At 47.2% G+C, this 27,036-nt stretch overlaps 3 protein-coding genes across 4 annotated transcripts; 1 reads left to right on the top strand and 2 right to left on the bottom strand.

Annotated features, from left to right (window-relative positions):
- The first annotated feature begins 1,887 nt into the window (after window positions 1-1,887).
- On the top strand, window positions 1,888-5,322 carry LOC125538647 (dehydration-responsive element-binding protein 2B-like). Of its 2 annotated transcripts, XM_048701912.1 has the most exons (4): window positions 1,888-2,104; window positions 3,066-3,118; window positions 3,230-3,317; window positions 4,082-5,322. In XM_048701912.1, the coding sequence occupies exons 1-4, from the start codon at window positions 2,034-2,036 to the stop codon at window positions 5,040-5,042; spliced, it is 1,173 nt and encodes a 390-aa protein (XP_048557869.1). In that variant the 5' UTR covers window positions 1,888-2,033; the 3' UTR covers window positions 5,043-5,322. The 2 variants fall into 2 exon arrangements, with proteins under 2 accessions (XP_048557869.1, XP_048557870.1); XM_048701913.1 differs by lacking the exons at window positions 3,066-3,118; window positions 3,230-3,317.
- A 1,164-nt stretch (window positions 5,323-6,486) lies between these two features.
- LOC125538645 (sorting nexin 2B-like) lies at window positions 6,487-12,337 on the bottom strand. The gene is made up of 5 exons (XM_048701911.1): window positions 11,266-12,337; window positions 8,894-9,103; window positions 8,546-8,806; window positions 7,418-7,504; window positions 6,487-6,678 (listed from the first exon to the last, which is right to left on the bottom strand). The coding sequence occupies exons 1-5, from the start codon at window positions 12,202-12,204 to the stop codon at window positions 6,583-6,585; spliced, it is 1,593 nt and encodes a 530-aa protein (XP_048557868.1). The 5' UTR covers window positions 12,205-12,337; the 3' UTR covers window positions 6,487-6,582.
- Window positions 12,338-24,488: 12,151 nt separating this feature from the next.
- LOC125538644 lies at window positions 24,489-26,079 on the bottom strand. Its single transcript, XM_048701910.1, has 3 exons — window positions 25,593-26,079; window positions 25,236-25,498; window positions 24,489-24,851 (listed from the first exon to the last, which is right to left on the bottom strand). The coding sequence occupies exons 1-3, from the start codon at window positions 25,930-25,932 to the stop codon at window positions 24,795-24,797; spliced, it is 660 nt and encodes a 219-aa protein (XP_048557867.1). The 5' UTR covers window positions 25,933-26,079; the 3' UTR covers window positions 24,489-24,794.
- Between the last annotated feature and the right edge of the window lie 957 nt (window positions 26,080-27,036).

Here is a 27,036-nt window from a genome sequence, read left to right as displayed (position 1 = left end):
AGATCCAACCACTCGACGGCCAGGAGACCTAAAGTCACTCCGCACGCTAACGGTCGGTCATTAAGTAGCTTTTATGGTCATCATAGCACTTTATTGCTAGCGTTATCAGTAACGCCCTACCTTAATGTACATTGAACCCTTCGTAACGTGGGCTGGCCGGGGTCCTGGCGCACTCTATATAAGCCACCCCCCTCCTCCGAGACAAGGGTTCGCACCTCTGTAACTCATACACACATAATCCAGTCGACCGCCTCCGGGCTCCGAGACGTAGGGCTTTTACTTCTTCCGAGAAGGGCCTGAACTCGTAAACCTTGCATCCTTACAACCTCTCCATAGCTAAGACCTCGCCTCTCCATACTTACCCCCTACATTACTGTTAGACTTAGAACCACGACAGTGATATCAATGGTTTCGATTTCCCCCTCCCGGAGGGAAGTGTCTCCGGTGAAATCGCTCCGTCGGAGAGTTAAGATGCTCCTGCTCAGGTTCCGCCTCGAGCCGGCGGCGATTCATCCTGAAAGTCCTCTCCTTATTTTTTTTTCTAGGTCAAAACCCTTCATATAGCAGAAAATGGGGGCTGGAGGCCAACTGTGGACTCCACAAGGCATCAGGGCGCGCCAGGGGGGTGGTCGCGCCCTGTTGCCTTATGGGCAACTAGTGAGCCCCCTCTGGTAATTCTTTGCTCAAGTATTTTTTACATATTCCATAAAAATTCTTCGTGAAATTTCAGATCATTTGGAGTTCTGCAAAATAGATATCCCTGATGTAGTTTTTTCAGGTCTAGAATTTCAGCTATTGACAATCTTCTTCTTTGTGTAAATCTTACAAATTAAGAGAGAAAATGCATTAAAATTGCATCACAAAGTGTTATAATGATCAAAAATATTATAAATATCAGTAGGAAAACATGATGCAAAATGGACATATCAGATATACACGCGTTCCCCGCCGCTGGCACCAGCACCCACCTCGTGAGCCCATGTGAGGAGTTGGCTTGGGCGTCATGCTTCCCCTTCCCCTTCCCAAAGAAGCCAACCATGGCTAGGGTTTCCTGTCGCCGACAAGGGAGCGGGAGTTTGGCTAGATGTGGACGGGAGTGGGAAGTGGATGAGGCTGCCCTCCCGCACGCTTGCCATTTAAAATAAGCGTGGACTGCAAGCGCTTTCAGCGGCTGCCATGTGGGCCCGAGGTGGGTGGGTCGCATTCAATATGACCGCGGCGGTGGTTGGGTGGGCGACACGGGTGTCTGTGGACACAAATCGGACGCAAATATGGACCCGGAATTCGTTTAGACAGTCAGCGATCAGACGGTATTTGAATTTGCATCGAAGTGTTGGACCAATGTTTTCATCCGTTTTAACCCAAACAAACACGGGCATATCAAATACATCGGGGCGTTGGAGTTGCCATTACGACGGGAGAAGGAGACCACGCTGGCCACCACTGATCCATGCAACCAAAGACGTCTCATACCGTCTCAACAAAACAAAAAAAGATGTCTCACGATCCACCGTGTCATCCCGACCGCCCACGTGTCGTCTCCTATATCGACTCAGCCCCCCAGCCACTGGCCACACGTAGACCGACACGTGGAGCCCACCCAAGAGCAGCACGTCCAATCCACCCCGAAAGAAAAGCACTGGTAGCACTCGAAAGCGTGAAGGAGAAGCCGAGTTTCCTTCGGCACCAAGTCTCGGGAAGTTTCCCCGCACCACGGCACTGCTGACGTCACGCGCCCGCGGCCTCACCCCCCACGCACCGCGCCCACGCGGACCGCGTCGCTTACATCCGGGCCCCATGCGCCAACGCCCCGCACGCGAGTGACCTAGATAATTCCGTGAGCCCGGAGCACGGAGCGCCCCGACCCGGGCTATAAATAGGCGGCCCGGCGTGAGCCCCTGGGGTTTCCGACTTTTCTTTCTCTCCTCCTCCACGCCTCTCCCCAACTCTCTATCCAAGTCGACGCGGCGAAGAAACCAGGCGACAAGATTGCGAACGCTAGATATCTGGACCCGATCCGGATCGGGCCGGCCATGACGGTAGATCGGAAGGACGCCGAGGCGGCGGCGACGCCCTTCGAGATCCCGGCGCTCCAGCCTGGAAGGTGAGATCTTCTGTCCGGTGCCTGCTTCTTGTTAGGGTTTGCTCTGGGGGTTCGAAATCGATTCGGGATACGGTCCCGGGAGTGTTTAATTCTCTGTTGGCTGGTCGATTTGGGTGCTTGGAGTTGGGAATTGTGGGGTTCGGTGGTAGAGTTGGCCGGTCTTGGTGCCTGTGTTGTAGGGATTTGGGGATTAGGGTTTCCGGTTATGGTTGTATTGGCAATTGGGAGTTACTTTCTAGTTCCAATTTGGTGATGAGCCCCCTGATTGGGGGCGAATTGGGGTCATCTACGTCCTTTGGATTGGATGCTGCCGCGAGTGATGTGTGAAATCAGAATAAATCAATTAAATTGTTGGTGCTTTAGTGGTAGTAGTAGGTAGAAGAGAATTTGTTAACTGTAATCAGTACCATCTCCAAAGAAACAATTGTACCAGTTGTCCTGCTCATAGGACAAGGTTCCTTTACTGCATTGGGAGCGATGTTTATGGCACCTAGCATAAAATTTGTTAAATTCATTCAGTACCATCTCCACAGAATGTTTGTACGAGCATGGGACCATGTATATGTCTCCCTAGGATAAAAAAGTTGTTAGCTTCAGTCAATACCATCAGTTTGTATTGGTATCCTACCCTTGGGGTCTGTTTGTTCCTGGATTAGGAGTGATGTTTATGTTGCCTAGCATAGAAGTTTTTAACTTCAGTCAGTACTAAGTTGGCTGGACCTTTCTAACTTGTTCCGTTGTTTCATCCTGTTGTCTTGTTTGTCAATTTTGTTGTTTTATCCACTCCAGTCTCCGATATGTCTTGTTTGTCAGTTTTGTTAGTTTATCCAGTCTCTGATATGTCTTGTTTGTCAGTTTTGTTAGTTTATCCAGTCTCTGATATGTCTTGTTTGTCAGTTTTGTTAGTTAATCCAGTCTCTGATATGTGTTGTCCTGTTTGTCTTTTCTTTTCGGTAACTAGAACTTGTGGAGCAGAGGAAAGTACCCGGAGTCATGTTCTCGTCAAACCAATAGGTATGCTGCTTTGATCACTCCTGTAAACAGAAGCATGAACTATGACTGAGATGGGTACCTCGCGTTTGACTCTAGAAAAGTCAGCAGGAATAACTGTTTGTGTTTCAGCAGGAAGCAGTAATCTTCCCTGTAATGAATATGCATTCTTGGCGCGGCAAAACCCCAAGGGAGATGCGCTGCCAGTGGCATCTATTCTGCGGTGTGTTTAACCGTTCTATGTCTGGCTGCTCTATCTATTATAGAGCATGTGAGCTATGACTAAGAGTTCCAGCCAACCTTTTGGCCGTTTTGCCATATCATTCTAACAGTTGGTTTCATAGTGGCTGCTGTTTAACCATTTTCCTGCTGTTGGTTGATGGTATCACTCTCTGTGGATGTGATCTCATTTAAACTGACTGTACGTTGTACAGTTCCGTACTGAGAGGTCCAGCCAATATTTGGACTGTTTTGCATTGTCATTATAATAGTTGGTTTTTGAACCATTGTCTTGCTGTTGGTTGATGGTACCACTCTATCTGGATGTCATCTCACCTAAACTGACTCTAGGTGTTGTTAACAGTTTTGTAGTGGCTAATTTTTGCCATGTCCTTTCTGATTAATCAGTCTTCAAGTATAGAAGTCAGTTCTCATCCTGTTCTTTTTTGTCATATTTTGCTACTTAAACACATTTAGGGGTGGCGCCGATTAGTACGATTTATCATGGTATTGTTTTCTGTGGAGATGGTACTTCCGCAAGGAAGTTTATATGTCCCTGTTGCTGTACATCTGTTCCTGTGGGCATGGTCTGTTTGTGCCATTTAGTAATAGTTTAGTCATTGAACAAAATGTTTCTGTGGAGCTGGTCTGTTTAGGTGCCTCAATTGTTTTGCGTTCTTTCTTGATTGTACCTTGTGCTTATATTGGGTGAAAAAAATCTGAAGAGAATATAAGGTACTAACTGCTGCCCTGCTCTTTGTTCTACAGGAAAAAGCGACCTCGGAGATCACGTGATGGGCCTAATTCAGTCTCTGAAACGATCAGGCGATGGAAAGAAGTGAACCAACAACTGGAGCATGATCCACAGGGTGCAAAGAGGGCGAGGAAGCCACCTGCAAAGGGTTCAAAGAAGGGCTGTATGCAGGGGAAAGGAGGACCTGAGAATACACAATGTGGATTCCGTGGTGTAAGGCAACGTACTTGGGGGAAGTGGGTTGCTGAAATTCGGGAGCCAAATCGGGTGAGCAGGCTCTGGTTGGGAACGTTCCCCACTGCTGAGGATGCTGCCCGTGCTTATGACGAGGCAGCAAGAGCAATGTATGGTGCCCTGGCTCGTACCAACTTCCCTGCGCATCCTGCACAAGCTCCTGCTGTGGCTCTACCAGCGGCAATTGAAGGTGTTGTACGTGGTGCTTCAGCATCATGCGAGTCTACTACAACATCAGCCAACCACTCAGATGTTGCTTCTAACTTGCCGCGACAAGCTCAAGCTCTTGAGATTTACTCCCAGCCAGATGTGCTTGAGTCCACCGAATCAGTTGTGCTGGAGTCTGTCGAGCATTACAGCCATAAAGACACTGTTCCTGACGCTGGCTCAAGCATTGCAAGGAGCACATCCGAAGAGGATGTGTTCGAGCCATTGGAGCCTATTTCCAGTTTGCCGGATGGGGAATCAGACGGTTTTGATATAGAAGAATTACTGAGATTGATGGAAGCCGACCCAATTGAAGTTGAGCCGGTCACTGGGGGCTCCTGGAATTGTGGAACCAACACTGGCGTGGAGATGGGCCTGCAGGAACCTCTCTACCTGGATGGCTTGGACCAAGGCATGCTGGAGGGCATGCTGCAAGCTGATTATCCTTACCCAATGTGGATATCAGAGGATCGGGCCATGCACAACCCTGCCTTCCATGATGCTGAGATGAGCGAGTTCTTTGAAGGGTTGTGATCCCCCTTTGCGGCGGCCAAACCATGTCTATGGTGTTTGGTCGGCTTGCCCTTCGGTGTCCGCTGCTGTGCTCCAATGAAGATCAAATGGTGGACCAGAAGATTGGATTCCTCTGCAGAACTAATAAGCTCCTAAGCTAGTTTTTTGTGCTTCGTTTGTAGTTCTGTTAGGCATGGGAACTCTTCTCTGTTTCGATGTTTCTTGTGATAAGAAACCTTGATTGTGCATCACGATCTTTGGAAGGTGGGAAAAGAAAATGTGAAAATGCATTTCCGTGGCATGTCTTCTTATGGAGTATTTTTTTTTCACTGTCTTTCTAAAATACTGTCTGGTTGCACTGCACTTGTGTGTTCCTTCCCGTCGTTGGAAGGCTGCCGCCAAAACTGTTGGATTTTGAGGAGCTTGTATCAATGGAGGAAAATTATATGTTATGAAAAATCCAACCAATCAAATAAATCGCGAACAGCCACCATACATAATCGTATGGCCAATATACAAAACGCACTAAAAACACCAAAACGCATCTATAGATTTAGGAATTAGTCACAACATCTAATAATTCAGGAACGTAAAATTCACATAGGTTTCCGGGATACCCTCCAACTACGGAGATCGCTTCCACCATCTTTGAGGCTATTCCGTTGAACCCATCCCAACAAATTTTCAATCTATTGCATCAATTTCACCTAGATGAGCAACTGAGGATGACATCGTTTGCAAACACATCCGACTGGACGCTATCAAAGGTTTAGTTCCACCGATAGGTTAGTCAAATGTAGGTATTCAAATCGTAGACTTTGTCCCCTTTGTAAGCAAAACAAGAGTCTGGGACACATACGTTTCTTCAAGCTATACGCTTGGGCTTTGTAATCTATCATCAAGAAGCTCCATCTCAAGCATATTGCTTTCACTTGGCATTTGAAGGAGACCGAAGGACTGGTGGGCTAATAGGACCAATGGCTTCTCTCAAGATATCGATCTCTTGAACTGTTTGGAGTGAAAGGAACGTTCAGGTCTTCTGCCATAAATGCGCCCCACAGCCGATCTTGCTCAACATCATCATAGCCAATGCAAAACTTTGGAATTTTGGATCACCGCAAGAGCCAAAAATCTAGGGACGATTATATCTGCGAGAGTAACCATTCACATTTTGTTTGAGGATTGTTTGTAAAACTCTATTCTCTCCTTAATTCCTTAATATCAAGACAAGGCAAATCTTATGCTTTTCGAAAAGGAAAAAAGGATGTGAACCTGGAGACGTAACATTTTGTTTGAGTATCATTTGTAAAACTCTATTCTCCCCTCGATTAATATCCTTAATATTAAGATGAGGCAAATCTTATGCCTCCATTTCAAAAAGGAAAAAAGATGTGAACCTGGAGACGTAACGGAGACAGAGCAATCAATGGGTACATTCCAGACAATGGCAAAGCGATGCGACAGATAACTGAAAAACAAATTGAATTTAGGTTCATCTTTCTTCTATTCGGATCGCATCCTAAATTACATTGTACATACATGTACCCCAACAAAACACAGACTAATATGTTGCGTCATTTGATGATCTTCGCGCATATCCGCTGGTCTCCTCCGCCACTGTCTCCCAACCGTCAACGATCTTCTCTGCATATGAAGCCTGTGTACATGCCAAGCAGATATTTTCCATCAACGACAGGTAACAATGAACACCACGCGGGGTAACCACTGGACAAAATAAGCACAGACGCAGCCAGAGTTGGCTGGAAACAACCAGATGGAGCAAATTACTGCAAAATAGGGATGTTTCTGGAGAAACGGTTTGTGTGCAACTTCGAATGTTAGTAAGCTGTTGATGGTGAATCCTGAATTCAACATCTAAACTGCTGAGGGTCATATGTTGGCTGCTCTGAATGGCGGAGCACCTGGGTCAGCATGTGAGTGGTAGTGTTGGACAAGGATATGTATCTGTCGTCTCCTCGGTCCTCGCCATAGATAAGCTGTGCAATGTGCAAAGTTATCTTCTTTGGAGAAGGACTGGTGCGACCATGCTGGGATCTTTGGTGCACAACGCACGGGAGTGGCAAACATGCAGGCAGCAGCGGCATACAGAAAATGAGGCAAAGACCCAAGGGGTCTAGCATACGGCAAATGAGGTGGCACATGGTTTAGTTAAATTTGACTGTAATAGTTCCATGTTTTCATTGTATAATGATTCTGTCGGACTACTCTGGTGAATGAATAAAGGCCAAGGCTTCTCACAAAATTAGTTCAATGTAATAATCAATTATCTAATCACTGAGGACGATACAGAGCAATGTCATGTAATAGACTCCTAAAAAGGTTTTGTAACTACGATCGTTGGCACAGAGGAAGTGTTTGGACATCTGAAATAGTACCTGGCTTGTAACATATCCTTTCAGCATCTCCAGGAAATCTTCTCTCCTTTCTCTATCTAATCTGCTGAGTTCAATTTTGTTATTTTCCTGCATAAAGAGTAACCACGACGTAAGATATCTGCCACAAATTTGAAATATCCTTACATTGGTCACTGCACCAAAGCAAGTGTTCCTCTAGAAGAGAAAGTGCAGAACAATAAAGACACTGCTTTACAACAAGCTTATTGACGCAATTTTGAGTGAAGCAGAGGTACTGCGGCACTATTTAATATTTTCCACCTACACGCCAACAAGTAGTAGCCTCTGCTTGGAACAAGATAATTTTCCACAGTTCTGTGTGTATTCCAGTGAATTTCCTGGTCCTAAATGGATCTTTGAGGGAACTATTGAAATAGTTGAGGATTAGGATTCATGCAAACAGGTACTACCTCCTTTCTGGTTTATTAGGCCTGCGCGTGTCCCTAGATTGATAATTTGATCAACATAAGATGAGTTGTATATTCCAAAAATTATACAACTAGAAAGTATACGTTTTCAAGTTTCTAATGATATATTTTGTTGTGATATATAACTTGTGTTACGTTGGTCTACTTGTCCATCTAGAGGTACGCGCAGGCCTAATAAACCAGAAAGGAGGTAGTAAATAAGATTATTCATGGTGTGCTCACAAATATTAGAAAGAATTCTACAGAGTAGAATATCAAACATTGTGGAGTAACTCCCGCAGGTACCAAACATGAGCAAAATTTTGGCACACCAGGTTAGAGTTAATGTATTAACCGATCTATAAAAAAAGCACAGGAAACACCATAAAATGGTTTTACAGCAGAGAAACTAGTAGTTTCCTACCAATATAAAACATCGCTGGAGTGCAATGTTGATAACAAAAGTGAACTAGGAACTAGAAACTTCAACACAAACTAGTAGAATGTATCTATTTCAAAGCTGAGCTAACCATTGCAGGAGAATAATTCCTTATGAAGCAAAGAAACTAATGATATCTCATATCATCACACTTTTATGAGCTAAAGGTGGTGGAGCTTGAACATCCATTGGACATGACATGCTCATTGCTAGTTATGAAAGCATCCAATCAGTTTTTCGTTAAGCAAAGAACATGTCAGTTACCTTGATTCTCTCATATTCCCTTAACGCACAGCACTTAGCATCTTCAGTAGCTCTTATTGTTTCTCTCAGCTCGTGAACTTTCCTTAGCCTAGTTCTATCACCACCAAATACTTTCGATGATGCAGCTTCAAGTTTCTCAATCCTTGATTGTAATGATGCAAGGTCTGACATAAGTGTTTGAACAGTCAATAATGCACTAGCCCGATCAGAAAATGCAGTATGGACAGACAGCATTATCCCAAAATGTTCATGCAAAGTATCCTGCAAAAAAGAAACAAGACATGTAAAATGATTACTAAATAGCCAGGAGAGACTATAAAAACACAATTTGAGGATTTGAAATAGTACCAGATATTTAACAGTTTGTGTATTCAGATCTCGACATGTCCTGCTAGCTTTGACAGCTGCCGTTGCTATACGTTTGCTGTCAACAGCTCTTATCCTCTGAGATTCATAAATTGCCTCCTCAGTCTCAAACTTTGTAAGTTTGACGAATGCCAATCCAAGAGCACCCATTGTGTCACCCATATCTTGCTGAGCCTTGACAAGTGCTTCCGCCTATGGAGAAGAAGCAAACAAAATCAACTCATAAATAACTGTTAAAACTACCTTCAAACATACCATGTGCATACTACCAAAGTACCAATACTTGCTCAAGACTCAAGAGCACCCACCAAAACAATTCACGCACATTTTAGCATGACTTGACTTCTTATTTTTATGTTCAATCCGCCACCAATTATTTGCCTCATGCTATCAGGTACACCGCAATCTTATGACTGCCGGAAGTGGGGTTCTGGGCTCAACTGACATGATCATTCCTCTCCAGTGTCTAAACATTAGTGCATATCTTGGAATAGGGAAATTTCCCCTAAGACCAGAAACTATACCATTCAAATAGGACTCTTGACGCATAGCAACCAGAAACCAAAAGAATCTTGGAAATCCACACAATAAACCATAAATTGCCATTACAGAAAGAAGGAAAAGAATTGAATGGGTCACTTTCAAACCATATTAGTACAAGTTGACTGCAGGGAAATGACTCTAAACCAGGATTTCATTACCTCGCCCTTGGCACTTCTCTATTTTTTACGTGAAGTGTCAGATCCAGCATTTGAACTAACACCAGCATCACAGCTTTCATATGAAACCCTATCGATCTCATCCTCCATACAATTATTGTGCTACAGCGCTACATGCATTGGCGGTGTATATGGGTCATGATTTAAATATTTAATTAGTAAGCAGGTAGTATTTCAAGCAGCATATTATAACAAGGATCAAAGTAGGACCACCATGTTACCCGAAAAATGGATCCCAACCACAATGGTCGTTTGAGTGGTGTATACCGCTTACACTCGCTAATTCTAGAAAAACACAGTGCTGTGCTCCCATATTCACCGACCGGTCAGAAAGGAAAGAAAGCGAACATTTGTCTAGTCAACTAAACCAGCTTTGTGATCCACAACTAATTACACATTAAATAAAGTCATTAACGCGCAAAAGCATTGAACCTTTTTTTATAGAATTGGACATTTTGCATAGAACGAACAATATGCAAGCTGACACGCCACTCTTATGCACACTTATGTCTGGCTGGCAAGAACTATAAAACAAGTACTTCCTCTGTAAAGAAATATAAGAGCACTTAGATCACTAAGGCTCTTATATTTCTTTACAGAGGGAGTAATTCATAAGATGGTAGACATCTGTGGCTAATTGATTGCCCGGGCATAAGGCACAAATGAGACTAAAACTTGCAGGCTGTCACTTCTGTGTACTCAAATATGGAGGCCAAGAGGAGAGGGACCTTATTTTCACACACAAAAGTTGCAATTCATTTCCACCAATAGCTATCCGAATTGTGATAATTATTGCCCTGCTGTGGTGTGACCAATTTTGCACCTAAGAGCTAAGATGTGTTTCTTCTTCCCTTTCCATATCTTCTTCGCCCATCAGCTCCCATAACTTAGTGATAAACTGACCTTACTAATACAACAAAACCACATCCTACGTTAAATGCTTCCATACAGTAGTCCACCTCGCCTGCTTCCAAACTCATCCCAGCTCAGCTTTTGGATGAGGTGGGGGAAGGCAAGTTAGCTTTTATCTTGCATTAGATACAAGCTATTGAGCAAACAACAAGTCGAAGTGGAGGATTCTTGTATCGATCTTTGTGGCCCAAATATCCCCTGATCCCAGCGACAAGCTGATTGAGAAACCCAAGAATTGAGAAACAACCTGAGGATAAAACCTTATTGTAGAGGTCGTTCCATTAGATGACTTGAGCATTACACCTCACCTAGATATACTGGATACACACCATTCAGTTGGTCCAAGTGGTACATGGCATTCTGGTTCTTGACAAAGTGACCAAGCACGACACTGCTTAAGATGTACTCCCTCCGTCCCATAATGTAAAACGTTTTTTGACACTAGGGAGTATTGATTACACAGTGTTTGAAGAGGAAAAACATTTACAGGAACAATGTTACAATGGGGCGGAAGGTTGTAACTTTTATCTTCAAAACGTACAATGACTTTTTTTTTGACGAGTCAACGGCGGGCTTACGCCGGCCTATGTACAATGACTTACAATGTCAAACACAAGTAGAAGCAGCGTATATAACAACTTATAATGTGTTGATAGTGTATGATCGAGAACATGAAGTTCAGCAGTGTGCTTTATATATTACGAAAGATGGCCCGAAAATTACCTGCTGCGATGCGCTACTGAGCTGCTGCTCCCAATCCTGCATCTTCTGCTTCTTCTCCAGGAACTCCTTGTCCTCCTCCACCAGTGGTGGTCTCACGCCACCCCAGTCCGTGACCATCGACTGCTTCAGCTCCTTAAATATCCGCAGCAGGTCCCTCCCGCCCTTGGCCGGCTGAACCACGTCCTGCGGCGGGGCCACCGCCTCCTCCCCAAGCAGCTGCCTTGGCAGACGCGCCGCGCCATCGAGCATCCGCGAGGCAACGTCAGTGCTGCTCGGCAGCGGCATCTTGCCCTCGGCCTGCAGGAACACGCGCAGCTCGTCGCTGGTCCCGATCGCGGGGTGCTCAGCGAGCCGCCACAGGTACCTCTCGAGAGCCGCGCGGCGCTGGGCCACGAACTCGTCGCGCTGCATGACCTGGCTCTCGACGGTGTTCTTGTCCGGGCGCGGGGGCACGAAGTGGCCGCGGAAGGACTCGGCGAGGCGGTCGGCGAGGGTGACGAAGTCGCGGAAGCGGCGGCGGACGGAGTGGCGGCGGTGGTCGCCGCGGCGGGCGCTGGTGACGAGGTAGGAGATGTAGGTGGGGGCGGATCCGGGGACGAGGGAGGTGGCGGCGGCCTCGGCCTCGGTCTCCGGGTCGGAGACGGCGATGTAGGAGTACTCGGACGTGGCGGCGCGCGCGGATCTCGGGGAGGAGGAGGAGGAGGCCGAGGCGGAGCGCGGGGAGGAGGCGGCGACGTCGGCGTAGGAGGGCGGGTCGACGAAGGAGGAGGAGGCGCGGGAGAGGGGGGAGGCGGCGGGGGTGGGAGGGGAGGCGGGCGAGGAGGAGGAGAGGAGGGGGTCGAAGGTGGAGACCACGGAGGCGTAGTCGGAGGCGGCGGCGAGGGGCAGCGTCTCCATGTCGCCGTCGGCGGCGCCGGCGGGCGGCGACGAAGACATCATGGCAAGAAGGGTTCCGGCGAGGCGAGCGTGCGGGTGCCGGAGAGTGGAGGGTGTGGGGATGGGTACGGCGAAGACGAAGACCAAGATGAAGGTTCCGGCGGTTTGTTGCGGTGGGGTTACCGCGTGGTTGGGTTGGGATACGGGAACGGGACACGCTCACGTGGCCCGTCGTGCCGGGTGCCAACTACGAGCTGGGGTTTGCCGTGCACGCAAGCAAAAGCAAAACAGAATCCCATTGAATTTTAAAATAGTGTACCGTACATAAAATTTCACTTGGTATATTAAGCTCATTTATCATAGTACATGTTCAATGGAGGGATGATATCTGTCCGGTTATTTCTACCGGACCGGTCACAGTATATAGAGGTGTTAATTTAAACAGTTGGAAGATAGCTAGGGATGCATCGAGTTCGTTTCACTTCCCGACTTACCATTGTGGTATGCATGTACCCGATACCTTGAATAGAGGATTTGTGGAATCTGGTTTTTTTCTAGATTCTTCGCTACCTCTCTCCATCGATATCTAAACGCAATATTGAATAACTGGTGGTTACCGAAATTGAAACATTTGTTATGTCCTTGTCATCATTTTATCATGTCTTGTTTATTTTATGGCGGCTGCTAGGCGTAAGCCGGCTGATCTTAGCGCAGCCGTCTGATTTAGACGTAGGTGGCCGTTAGATCGTAGGCTCCCAACAACGCGTCTTCCTCTTCTTCTTTCGTATTCTTCTCTCGCAGTGCTCAGTTGTTGAAAGCAGCAGCCCCCTCCTCAGCAGGCAATGAAGCGCTGCCGTTTGCCAGAGTCTCGTCTGGTCACAGCAACCCCGCCATCGGCCACAGACGCAACACTGGCCGGCTGGCCGCCGATGCTCCAACGCAGCATCGGAGCCTCGACAAATACTTCATCGCAGCACTGGCGAACCCGAGGATGCTTCGTCGCAGCTCCGGTGCCTCGGCAATGTTTCATCGCAGCACCAGCGCCTCGACAATGCTTCATCGCAGCACCGGTGAACCCGACGATGCTTGGTCGCAGCTCCGGCACCTCGGCAATACTTCATCGCAGCACCGACGAACCCGACGATGCTTTGTCGCTGCTCCGGCGCCTCGGCAATGCTTCATCGCAGCATCGGCAAACCCGACGATGCTTCGTCGCTGCACCGGCTCCTCGGCAACACGCGGCGGCGACGGCGGCGGATGCTGCTACGCAGCACGCGGCGGCAACGACGGATCCAGCGGCGGCGCATGCTGCGATGCAGCGGCGGCGACAGCGGATGCAACGACAGCACGCGGTAACGATGGCGGATGCAGCAACAACACGTGGCGGCGATGGCTGCAACGGCAGCAACAACACGATGCAACGACGGCAAAAGCTTGCTACGATGCAGCGGCGGCGACGGCACATGCTGCGATGCAGCGAGGACGATGGATGCAACGGCAGCACGCGGCGCCGGCGATGGCGCGGTTCCAACGGCGGATGCTGCGTTAGAGCATCGTGTGTGGCAGTGCTGGTGGGTGCGGATGAGAAGCAGCCATCGCTGCCATGCACCTGGAGAAAGAGCAGAGCAGTTTGAGAAGACGAGCGGCTCACATGCTCTCATCGAGGGATGAGGTTGAGGCGGCTTGGGTGGGTCCATGGGACAGAAAAGCGTGTGTACCGCATGATGAGCTCAATCGGATGGCTTGGGACGCGACTTACGCAACGCAAAGATCAGTCGGTTTACACAAAGAGTTTTCCTTATTTTATTTCATGGAATCATGAGTGTTTTGAGTTGTATAGTGCGCTATTATCAATAATCTATCATGCCTCTGGCATAGTAAAATCACCCATGCATGACAGTAAGATTGTCAGAAAAAAAACACAGTATGGATATAAGAAAGTACTCTCTCCGTTTCAAAATAGATGACTCGACTTTATATTAACTTTAATACAAAGTTAGTATAAAGTTGGGTCATCTATTTTGAAACGGAGGGAGTACATGATAGTACTAAGTAAAATCTACATAAGAAATGGCACGATGCTACAAGGATGGTGATAAGTTGTGAAGGGGGTTGACATGTAAGGCGGCCATAGAGGTGACAGCCATGTCAATAGCCTCTATCCTCGAGGCTAACCAACGATGGGATGGGTAACCCTGACGTTTCTCCACCTCCGACATGGAGTGAAGTCTGAACGAAACACTATCATGGCCTCGACTTGCACGGGCATGCATCCTGAATGTCCCCTCCTTTATCTCGTCTTCTTCACCTATCCTCCATACCCTCCATGCATCCTCTCTCGAGTACTAAATCGTCGCCTTTCCCTTCCTTGATTTCTCCGCTCTTCTTCCCACAATACCATCATGCCATTGTTATCCAGATATGGTGCGTCCACCATTGACGATCTTAGGTGATATACTACGATATCAACATCAAACAATTTCTACAACAAAGCTAGGGGAAATCACTAAGATGAATTTAAGAACATTTTACAAGTAAATGGGTGAGAAGAAAGGGCAAACCAACATCTACATCCTATCATCAAGTCAAAAACTCTCAAATCGAGGCTCGATATATATTATGGGAGACAAAATGTATACGGAGTATTATCTCCCAACTGCCTCAAAAATAGCTATGTCTTATTTGTCATTCATTGTCCGGTCAAGGTCTCATCCTTCATGTGCACTCGCACCAGTCTCAATCTTCAAACTGAATAATTATTGGTGTTGATTATTTTTCAGTTATTTGAAAAACAACAAAAGTGTAATGGTCAAATCCCGGTTGCATGAGACACCATAACAAAAGCATAAGAAGAAACACAAATTTAAAAATCCATTAGAAAGAATATGAGATCATGAGAATGCTCAAAAGAGTCAAAATATGATGGTTTACCATAACAGATTTGATAGAGAACCCATATCACGATATAGAGGCACACACGCATACGACCGCCACATGGACACATTCACACATGGCCTAGATGACCGAAGGGTGATCTCTTGTGAGTTGGGGTACAACTACCCTCCTAACCATCACGAGCACATGTTAGTTCTCGTGCTATAACATTGTTTGTGTCTCCGTTAGATTGCCATTGTTGGTTATGTATTTAGGGTTTGCTATTGCCGCATCCAATAAGAAATATATAGCCGTCAGATTATGCGCGGAGATTCGTACTACTTTTCCCTCTCTATGAATTTCCACCGCAGATCCTTATTTATCTTTCTCCTCACGCATTTGTATTCAATAGCTTGCTGCTAACTGCTTCCTCACTCTTCAAACAAGGGAAGATGCATCGTGGTGTCTCACAATAATAAAATTATGTAAGGCCATTTCATAATTTAGGCCTAGCCTTCATTGTTGATTTGACCAACAAAACATATGTATGCAAAATGAAAATACAGCGCTTCCATGAGAGACAGATAAACTTTGAGTTATAGACGGAGAAGAGCCTTTAGAGAATCAAGAGTGATTCCTCAATAAAACAAATGAGATTTTGAGGAAGGGCTGAACGCGATGTATTGAAGGGTTCGCTTTCGCTGATCGGCGCCAGTCTTTCCTGCTGTGAATTTTCCAGATCGGGAGAGGCCCTTTCCTTCTATACTACTTCCTTCGTTTCAAAATAAGTGTCAAATTTTAACAAACCACGACACTTATTTTAAACCAGAGGAAGTACAATATTAGAAACTTCTTCAAATACGAACCCAAGGATACTTCTCTGCCGAGTATAACACGGGTGAATTTGAGAAATGCCGCTCACTTTCAGTCCCCATACCTAGACGAAGGCCGAGCCAGGTCGATGCGGTGAGCCCACCGGGCGGTGTGGGCAAGGGCGCCGGAACCCAGCGACGTAACGAATGGTGCACCTGGGGTCCGTGGAAAACAGCGGCGATGCCTCGGATCGGACGGCCGTGACGGGTCCGGCGCATGCCCCTGGTTCTTCACGGGAGGCTCGCGATTCGTGGGGCCCGGCGGATTCGTCCTGTGGTGGAGGATGCGCCGTGGCTCCTTGCGTGCTCCGCCAACCCGAAGACGAGGAGGGCGATGCACGGCGGGGTCCTCGCAGTGACGGGCCCACCTGATGGCCCTGGAGCTATCGCCGCCGCTTGCCAAGATGCGCGGAGCGCTGCCCTCTGTGGAAAATCCTATTCGCCTTTCGCTGCGGCGACAGGGGCAGCGCAGCGAGCGACAGAAATGGGCCGGCCCACACATAATGCGTCCAAACCGATTTTGGAAACCTTCTAGAAGATTCTCTGAACCGGGTTTTTTCCTGTATCGTTTTTTTCTACTTTCTATTGTTTTTTATTTCTTTTTTTCGTTTCTGTTTCTTTTTCATTTTTTCCGTTTTTGTTTTTTGTTTCACTTTCTTTTTTAAGTTTAATTTTCTTTTTCAGAATATGTTCGCAGTTTTACAAAATGTTTTGTGATTTCCTTGTTTATTTCTTTTTCTTTTCTTCTCTTCCTTTTTAAAAACCTCAAAAATTTAAATTTTGTTCGTGTTTCCAAAAAATGTTCAGCTTTTGAAAAAAAATCTCAAAAATTAAAAAATTGTTCTCATTACACAAAAAAGCACAAAACTTCTGAAATTCAGAAAATGTACTGGATTTCAATTTTTTCACATATTCAAAAAATGTTCTCGCTTCCAAATTAGTTTGGGATTTTTCAAAAAATCTCTCCAGGCCAAAATATGTTGTCAAGATTCAAAAAATGTTTGTGCTTTAAAAAATTGTTCGCACTTCCAAGTTTTTTCGGAATTTTTCAAAATTTCTCTCCGTTTCAAAATATGTTCTCAAGATTCAAAAAATTCTCGTGCTTTAAAAAATTGTTTACGCTTCCAAATTTGTTCAGGATTTTTTAAAATTGTTCACCGTTTCAAAATTTGTTCTCAAGATTCAAAAAAAGTTTGGGAATTGAAAAAAATGTTCCAGATTTCCAAATTTGTTCACAAATTTAATAATAGTTCATGGTTTTCAATTTTGTTCACAAATTCAAAAAATGTTCTGGAAGTTTTAAAAATGTAAACATTTTTATATTTTGTTCAGAAATTCAAGAAATGTTCCCCTTTTTCAAATTTGTTCACATCATCAAAATGTTCCTGTTTTACAAAAATTGTACGAAAATTCGGAAAATGTTTTTATTTTGAAGAAAATATTCGTAATTTTGAAAAATTCAGTTGTAGGAGATCATCGGTTCGACCCAATAAATGGATTGTAGTCTTTAACTGTCGCGCTGCTAGTTGAACATGAGAACGTCTACATGGCAGTGGTTTGCACGGCAGGCCAATTAGATCGAAGTCGTGTGTTCGAGTTATAGCGGTAGCGCCATTTTCTTTTTTGGGATTTTTCATTTCGGGAACGTGCTGCCGCGTGCCACTGTAAATGGGTCGGCCTACGCTAGACGCTCCTGTGCGAAGCGCCGGCATTTCGCCGCAGCGAGCGGCCTATAGGAGCTCCCGCCGTCTGTCGCTTATAGCAAGCACCAAAGCAGACGTCGCTCACGGCCCCCTCTTAAATGGCGAAATCACTAATTAAGGAGTACTCGTTGCAAAGAACACTTCATTTTCTCAGGTCGTGACAAGTGGCGCACATGCAGCGCGCCACTTGTCGCAACCTAGGAGTTTTCCCTTTTTTCTTAGATCCGTTTATTCAAAACGTTTTATCTCTTAAACCGTGCGTCCAAATCTCGAACCGTTTTCATCATTGGATTCCTCGCGTCGAGATTTTCAAACCTAGATCCCATGTTGATAAGTTTCGACAAATTTTTTTTAACGAAAAAAACCGGACAAAAAACCGGGTGAAAAAACTGAAACGGGAACACGGTTTTTCCCTTTCTGAAAGAGGCACGCCCGTGCCTCTCGCGAAATCACAACCGTGCCTCTCGTGGAAGCAAAACCGTAACTCTCGTGAAAAAAAACAGAAAATGCGGTTTTTTTTCGTTTCCGAGAGGCACGGCCGTGACTCTCGCGAAAGCACAACCATGCCTCTCGCGAAAGCAAAACCGTAACTCTCGCGAAAGAAAAAAAACAGAAACGCGTATTTTTTCCCTTTCCGAGAGGCACGGCCGTGACTTTTGCGTAAGCACAACCGTGACTCTCGCGGAAGCAAAACCGTGACTCTCACGAAAGAAAAAGAAACAGAAAACGCGTTTTGCTTTTCCCTTTCCAAGAGGCACGGCCGTGACTCACGCGAAAGCACAACCGTACCTCTCGCGGAAGCAAAACCATGACTCTCGCGAAAGAAAGGAAAAATAGAAAACGCGTTTTTTTTGTTTCCGAAAGGCACGGCCGTGACTCTCGATAAAGCACAACCATGCCTCTCGCGGAAGAAAAACCGTGACTTTCGCGAAAGGAAAAGAAAAAAGAAAACGCGTTTTTTCGCGCAAAAAAAAAATTTTCAAAATTTTTTTTGATCGAAAAGCTAAGAAAGACGGGGAAAAACCAAAACTAAAAAAACGTTTAAAAAGACGAAAACGCGTGTGAAAAAATAAAAAAAATAAAATCCGAAGAAGCGTCCAGAGCGCGACACGTGGCGAATGGCTGAGAGCGCGCCAAGTGGCGCTGATCGTTGCGAGGCTCCCGAAGAAGCGCTCGTTAACTAGTTGCTCCCCTCAAATGGGCCCCGCCCATCGAGCGGAGTAGCCTGTTCACGAATAGGCCTTCTCAACTTTTAAAAAATGTTTGCCAATTAAAAAAACGATGAATTTCAAAAGTCTTCATTAGATTAAAGAACGTTCACATTTTTTTTAAAAAATATGCGGCTTTCAAAAAGTTATTCATGAATTTTAAAAATGTTTGTGAATTTTAATACAGTATAAACCAAGAATTTGAAAATTGTTCACAAGTTTATATAAATGAATGTGGATTTTAAAAATCCATTCATGTTTTTAGAAAATGTTCACAAATTTCAGAAAATTCAAATTTTCCTAATAACACGAATTTCAAAAAATATTATGACTTAAATAAAGAACCAAAAACCGAGAAAAGCCAGTAAAAAACAAAGAAAAACACAAAAGAAATTCGGAAAACCTATCTCACTATTTAAAAAATGAGTAGCGTTCCTTTTCTATGAACGCTTGGTCAACTGATTCTCCCTTTCCCACCACGTCCCTCTAACGATATTTTTTCAACCGGTTTATTAGTCCCTCCACACCTTTTTTTGCACCTTCCCTATACGCTATTCAATTATTCAATTACCTTAATTTACTTACATTCTACATCAATTTCACCTTACCTCACTTACGAAACTTCTCATCAAACTATATGGTAAATCACAGGCAAGGTTTGCCAAATATTTATTTATACAATCATAATAATATGGGCAGGCAAATCACAATCTAACTTACTAAAATATTTATATCTCGTTGCAATGTATGTGCACTGTCCTAGTGAAAAGAAAAGAAAACAACAAATAGAAGGTTCTAAAACCAGTCTGGAACCTTCTCAAAACTGTCCCCCGGCTGGCCTAAATTATGTTCCCCAAATTTTAAATCGATCACTGTCATCAATTTAAATGATGTTCCCAAAATTTTAAAATATACCTGATTTCAAAAAGTGTTCCTTAGTTTGAAAACAAAACTGAAATACCAAAATAGAAAACCTGCAGTTAACCAAAAGAAAAACATAGGAAAAAGAGAACAAAAAACGGTCGATGGTTCCGGAACCTTCCCAAAACCGGTGGATGAGGGTGCGCGTTGGATGTGTATGTGCCGTGTCATGCAGTAAATAGGAATTGCTTTGTACGTGCTGGTCGCCGGCTTGCAGCGGCAGGTAGCGGTGGTCGGGGGCATGCGGGAGAAGGTGAGGTGTACATGAAGAAATGAGAGGAGGAGAAAATGCGTTCGAGTGGATAAGTGCATCTACATCCAGGGTAGGCAAATTCAGGCCCTCAAAGCCCGCGGATGCATCATGCGCGTCCACGGACATTGATCAGTTAAGTCTTAAATTTTTATATCTCCATCCGGATACTTTGCAATGAAAGTCTTAAATTCATACAAAAGCATGTAAAAAAAATCCAACATACCATGTAGATCAACTAGCCTAGTCTTTGTCGGAGAAGTCCACTATCTTCATGCCTGGCGGCGGCTACATGGACGACAGCTGCAGCTCCGGCTCCTGCGGCTCCTTCGTGGCGGCATGTGCATCCATCTCGCTTCGACCTCGTCGAAGAGGGCGTCGTCGCCGTCCATTCGAGTCGGATGAACCGTCGATTAGCTTCCACATAGGCCTCATCCTGGATGGACTCCAGGATGGCCTGCTGCTCCGCCATCTCGTTCGCTTGGGCGATGGCGAACTCCGCCTCCGCTTGCTCCATGTGAAGCCCGGAGCCAGCGGCAGCTCCTGCTCTGGCTGCTCCGCCTCCTCGTCGTCCTCCATCGGAGCCGGTTGCTGCTCCTCTCCCTCCTCCTCCTTCGCCTGCTCCTCCACCTCCTCCAGCTCCGGCAAGTTCGGAGGCAGCCTGAGAGCGATGCGTGCAGTGCGCCTTGCCCAGATTTCTTGCTGGATCTCGTACCGACGCTCCGGCATGAGCATGGCGTAGGTGGTTATCTTCTTCCGGACCATGGCGAAGGTGAAGAGTGTGGGAAGAGAGCCGGAACGAGAGAGAGGAGGTGGGCGGGCTCGAGCTGGCGGTGCGGAGCGGGAGAGAGGAGGTGAGCGTTGGGGGTACACCGGCCGGCTTAAATAGCCGGATTTGGCCACGGGCAGCTAGCCGAACCGGCGCCACACGGCGTTCACACCCCCACCGGAGGAGACGTCCGTCGGACTGTTGGGTTTCCGTGAGATTCTGCGTGGGACCCCGATGTCAGTGTGACATGGCTAGCGCACATGGGCGCCCCATATCCGCTCATTTTTAGGCTGGATAAGAGGGGTGTCGGTTAACTCGGGCGTTTGAGACCCGTTTGAGGCGTCCATCTGAATCAAAATTTCGTAATCGGTCAGTGATCGAGCGGCCCACCCAGACTGCTGGATGATCTAAGGTGAGCGGTGCGTGGGCTCAACGGACGCATGGTGCGCGACGAGAGCAACCGATCCAGGCTGCAATCGGTCACTCGATCTACATCATTTGCAACAACGAGAAAAGGTTCCTGTCGTTTGGCAGGAAATAGGTTCTTGCCATTTGGTGGTCCAACAAAACCGTCCATCCACAATTAAGCAACATGACAGCCTATCCTAAAGAATCTTCTAGAAAGGGCGAGGATGGTACAGTAGATTCATAAGAAAAGAAAAACAAGTTATGATCATTTTCCTCCAGGAAGAGGCAGATATGATCTGCGAGTTTTCTTCCAGAAAAGCGTGCAACTGGTGGCGAGATCGTGCCTGGCAAACGAACGGCACTTCTCTCCCGTACACGTAGGCCGTAGCTGTAGCTTCGCACTACTATAGGTAGCAGTACGTAGGTCGCACGTCCCCTTGCCACGCCGCCGATAAAAACGCCTTGGCCGAGCGTCATGGCAGACGACATATCTGCACTTCCGCTTGGCCTCGGCAAATGAGGCTCGCCCGACGTGATGCCATCAAATCGCTAGTGCCTCTTTGAAAACACTGGCTCGTTTCTGAACTCTACAGCCACAAACGGCAAACCGGGGAACAGATCACAAGTTCAGACTTGTAACAGCGACATATGTTCCTAGCTTCAGAAGCAGGCCTGTTTTCTTCAGCTTCCGTCGTCGACTAGTTTTCTCTGAAATTTCGCCCAAATTTCCTTCTCCGCGTGTGACATTAGAGAAGCAAGTGGCATGTTTCTGGAAAAAAATAGGACCTCTACTCTAAGAAAGTCTTGTTTTTTTTCTTTTTTGCGGGTGAAAAAAACTTGTATTACTCAATCTCTACACTTGTACAGTCCATCGCAGCCAACTCTATGGATATGTGAGGTCCAGAGCCCAACCAAGTCATGGTTTTACCCTCAATACGAGCAAAATTAGCTAGGCTATCACTAACCTTATTCTGGCTACGATTTACATGAGTAATACAAACTTCATGAAGAGACATAAGATATTTAATCTCCTTTCTGATGGACGAGTAAATGGATCGGTCAACCTCCGAAGCTTGGATCATCTTCACCGCCACAATTGAGTCCATTTCCACGATCACCGGTAGCTCACTTCTCCGGATGGCAAAGGACAAACCTTCCATACAGGCACATAACTCAGCTTCCAGTGCCTCACGGCAAGAGAACAATTGCCTGCAAGAGAAAAAAATTATCGCTCCCTTATCATCACGTAGGACCATTCCAGCGCCAGCTGTTCCGTCGTCCGCAAAAGACCCATCAGTATTAAGCTTCACCCATCCGGACTTTGGCGCTGACCACTTAGTAACCTTTTTTTTCCATTATCATATGCGGACTTCGTCTTTCATATGTGATGGCAGACTTGCCTTTGCGTGGATCAGTAGAGAGATCAATTTTAATACCAATCAGAGAGTCCAAATAGCTTACCAAGAATCTTTTTGACGCTTCCATAGGCGGGGCTGGTTTATGGTGTACGACCTCATTGCGTATATGCCATACCCTCCACATGGATAGCAATAACATAGATCTCTCAATCTCCTGTAGCGGTTCAAGTGCATGCAACAGCCACTCATCCCCGTTATTTTGCAGGGTAGATAAACATGGGAGAGGCCAAACTTCAGACATTGCATCCCATAAGATCCTCGCAAAGGAGCAGCGACAGAGAGCATGGTAGCAGTCCTTTGGTTCACTAGCACATACCGGACAAAGGTTACTTGTTTCAAGTCCACGCCTGTACTTGTTGCACCATGTCGGCAGCGAGTTTGTAGCAACCTGCCACGCAAAATTCTGGACCGTAGGAGGAACATCCGAAGACCATATGAGCTTCCAACAAGAGCGTCGGCCATTAGGTCGCGAGCTAGAGCCCGTTGCCGAACTCCTGTGAGCCTCTTCAAAACCCAATTGGTATGCACTCTTGACCGAAAAAACGCCAAACTTGCCCGGCCCCCAACCCAAGGTGTCGTCCTCATGTCTAGGAGACGCCCTTATTTTCAGTATCTCATTTACATCAGCCGGGAGGAAATACTCCTGCAACAGCCCAACATTCCATGAGCCATTATCATTAAGTAGATCAGACACGAAGCGGATTCTGCATCTTCCTTGTAAGGTGATGGGTTTATAGGAGAAGGGTCTTGGAATCCAATTATCGCGCCACACACGAATACTTCTGCCGTTCCCCACTCTCCAGATTAAGCCCTTTTTTAACAGATCAAGGCCATGGCTGATTGCTTGCCACGAAGAAGATGCATTGCCGGAGAAGACAGTATCCTCTATGTTTCCATCCGGATAGTACCTGGCTTTGAGCACTTGTGCACACAGGCTATCAGGTTTTGAAATCAATCTCCAAGCTTGTCGTGCTAATAAGGCTTGATTAAATATTCTGTAATCTCTAAACCCGGCACCTCCTTTACTCTTTGGTTGTTGTAAATCCTCCCATGCACGCTAGTGTACTTTCCTCTTACCTTTTTCAGCACCCCAATAAAAGGCACATACCATCCGTGTTAATTCATCATACACTGAGAATGAAATCTTGAAAACACCCATCATATATGTAGGAAGAGCAAGCGCAACAGATTTAATAAGAGTCTCCCTCCCCGATTGGGCAAGGTGACTGTCTCCCCATTGGACCAAACGCTTGGTTAAACTCATCTGAAGGTTTTGGAATCTCCCTTTTGACATGCGACCCTCTGGAGTTGGAAGGCCAAGGTACTTCTCCTCAAACACTAAGCTAGTAACATGCAGCACCCCCCTAACTTCCTCCTGAATATCTTCGGGGCATGCAATACCAAAGAGGATGGAACACTTATCAAAATTAAGAGATTGTCCCGTTGCTACCCCGTATTGATCCAAAGCCAATTTAACTTTCTCAGCCTGGGCTCTGCTTGCCTCAAAGAAAAGCATGGTGTCATCAGCAAATAAAAGATGTGAGATACCCGGTGCTCTTCTACACACCTTGATCGGAGATATATCACCAGAAGACACATAATGCTTCAGAATAGCGGACAGACCATCTGCCACGAAAAGGAACAAGAAGGGGGATAGAGGATCGCCTTGCCGAAGACCACGCGACGGTGCAAATGAATCTAAGAGGGTCCCATTAAGTTTGACAGAATATCTCACCGATGTGACACAAGACATTATCCAGTCCACCCATCGTTGAGACAAACCCAACTTTTGCATCACTTGCTTCAAGAACTTCCAATCCACCCTATCGTAAGCCTTTGAGAGGTCCAACTTGTAGGCACAGAAACTTTTTGTTGGATCCTTCTTTTGCTTAATATGGTGAATACACTAGATAGGCACAGAAACTATCTAAGAAAGTCTTGAACTGCAGGAAAGCATGAGAATGAGCACACAAAACAACGGGTGGTCGGCCACACGGCTCGTCCTGCATTTCGTTGCAATTGCATCGCAGGAGGCCGAACTGAGCTAAGCACGACTGTTTGTTCCGTATTTACAGTATCTCCTTCACTTACATGTAAGCACCGTTCCCAATCCCAAATGGACCTCACAATTTTTGCATAATAACTTGACAAAATTTTGGCTAGCAAGAAAAACTATCTCCACCCACTACTACTGTACTACAAGTACGGATCAGAAGTTGAGAACACCATGTCAGACGCTGCACTGCTTCAGCCCCTTGGGTGTCTGGTGGCCCCCTTTCAGCCGTACCTGCATTCACAAATGAAAATGGCTCTTTTTTCAGATGCTGGTTGAGTATAAGAAAGTAAAAGCTCACTGCTTTTCTCGTCCGGTGCAGAGTGCCAGAAGCGTCCGATCCATTTGTTTAGATGACTTCATTGTTAGTAAGTAGAAAAGCACTGCTTTTGGCTTAAACATATCGGCAGCTACGCGCTAATGACTTGGCGAGCGAATCGTATTTGGTTCCTCGACCCTCTTTCTCACCGAAAGCACGGACGACAGCCCAGCCTAATAATGTCTGGTTTGTTCTCAGGAATCACGCCGTCGGCTCGGCGCCGGCGGGATAATATTGTTTTTCGTCACGCAAACGTGGATTTTTCAGAGAAGCAAAGGCGAGGGGGCGAGGGTACTCACGGCCTCCACGTCGATCCGGTAGACGAGCAGGCGGCGGCGCTCGCGGCAGCTGGCCCGGTACGCGACGGCGAGGTGCGCGGCCGCGAGCGACAGGGAGAGCAGGAGCATCGGCTCCGGCCCGCCGGCGCCCTTCCCCTGCGGCGCGGCGCCGCGCGGCAGCACGGCGGCCGCCTTGGCCAGCACGTACGACGCGGACGCCGCGGCGCTCGCCGCCACCACCCACAGGTACGCGCCTCCTCCTCCCCCGCACACCGTGTACGCGCCTGTCGCCGCCGGCACAAGAAAAAACTCAACCGGTCAGCTCGGCCGTGACCGAGAAGGAAGGAAACCGAGGTTGCAATGCCAAGAAGTACTCACAGAGGATGAGCAGGGCGCGCGCGGCGGAGACGGCGGGCAGGTCGACGAGGGAGGACCGGAACTCGAACGCGCGCGCTTGGTCGAGCATGGCCGGCACGAAGGACCGGTGCGGGGGCTCGGCGCCGGCGTCGGCGCGGAGGTGCGCGGAGAGGAGCATGGGCGGGAGGGCGAGGTCGAGGAGCACGACGAGCAGGGGCGGCGCGCAGACGAGCAGCAGCGAGGCGAGCATGGCGACGAGGAAGAAGGCCGTCTTGGCCCACCGCCACGGCCGCGCCCACGCGGGCTCCCCGGCGCCATGCTTCTGCGCCAGCGCCAGCGCCAGAGGCAGCTTCTTCTCCATGCCCCCCGCGCCGTCGGAGCCTGCGCGCGAGGACGGCGGCCCGTCGTGGGCGGTGCGTCGGGTTGCGGTAGACGGAGCTGATCGGGCAGTGGGGTTGGTTGGTTGGCCGGATTGTTTTAGGGGCGGGGCGGGGCGGGGAAGTGGATAGATGGAGGCAGCTGCGGCCTGCGGGCGAGCGTGGAGCCGGCGAGATGGTTTAGTTTGCTTCGCCGCGTGGAGTCCGACGGTTGATGGGGACGTGGCGTGGTGACTTGCGAGTTGAGTTTGACCCACCCTGACGGACTCACGCGGCAGCAACCGCCTTGTTCACGCCGGGTTCCGCGAGGGTGAAACTGCCCGCGAAGGCCACGATTCCCACCGTGTCACGATGGATGCATCGTGTAGGTGAAGACCGAGGTATCTCTACGACCCTTTCTTGTACGTACGTAGTACGTATGTCTCAATGTGGGAATTCACATGTACAGTTTTTCTCTTCTTCGGGCATTATTACTATCACAAAAAAATAGCAAAGTGATTAAAGCAGGCCGGTGCAATGGCGCTGGAACACATGGCGTCCATGCGTCACGCACGTTACGTGCGGCGCCGTGAGAGGCAGAGCCAAGCAACAAGATCCAGAGGCCGGGACAGACACGTCTGTTACCATACGTAGGCGAAAAGATGCCAATCGGCAGTCCCACACGCGCCGCCCAGCCACCGAGCTCAAGCTTAAACTGGCACGGCGGGCGCCGTCCAGGTCCGGTCACGATCCGGCGGCCCCCTGCCCAACTAGCTCTCCGACCTGCCGGTATCTGTCGTATCCGATGATCTGATGCCATCCGTTAGTGGTGAGGTTTCTTAATCCGGCTCTTCTAGTGCGTGACGGCTCGGGTCTTGGAGTTGGAGATGGAGCCGGGGTCGCGTTTGGGATGGCTGCTGAGGATATATACTACTCCGTCCGGAAATACTTGTTCTCAAAATGAATAAAATATACGTATCTATAACTAAAATAAGTCTAGATACAACCATTTTAAGGACAAGTATTTTTAGACGAAGGGAGTATAACAAAAGAAAAACTGATGGAGCTGGCGATGCGTCTTGTGCATTGTGGACGTCCTTTGTGTACTA

This window comes from Triticum urartu, chromosome 2 (genome assembly GCF_003073215.2).
Source record: "Triticum urartu cultivar G1812 chromosome 2, Tu2.1, whole genome shotgun sequence".
Taxonomy (NCBI): Eukaryota; Viridiplantae; Streptophyta; class Magnoliopsida; order Poales; family Poaceae; genus Triticum; species Triticum urartu.
This window is presented reverse-complemented; position numbering and strand designations above follow the sequence as displayed.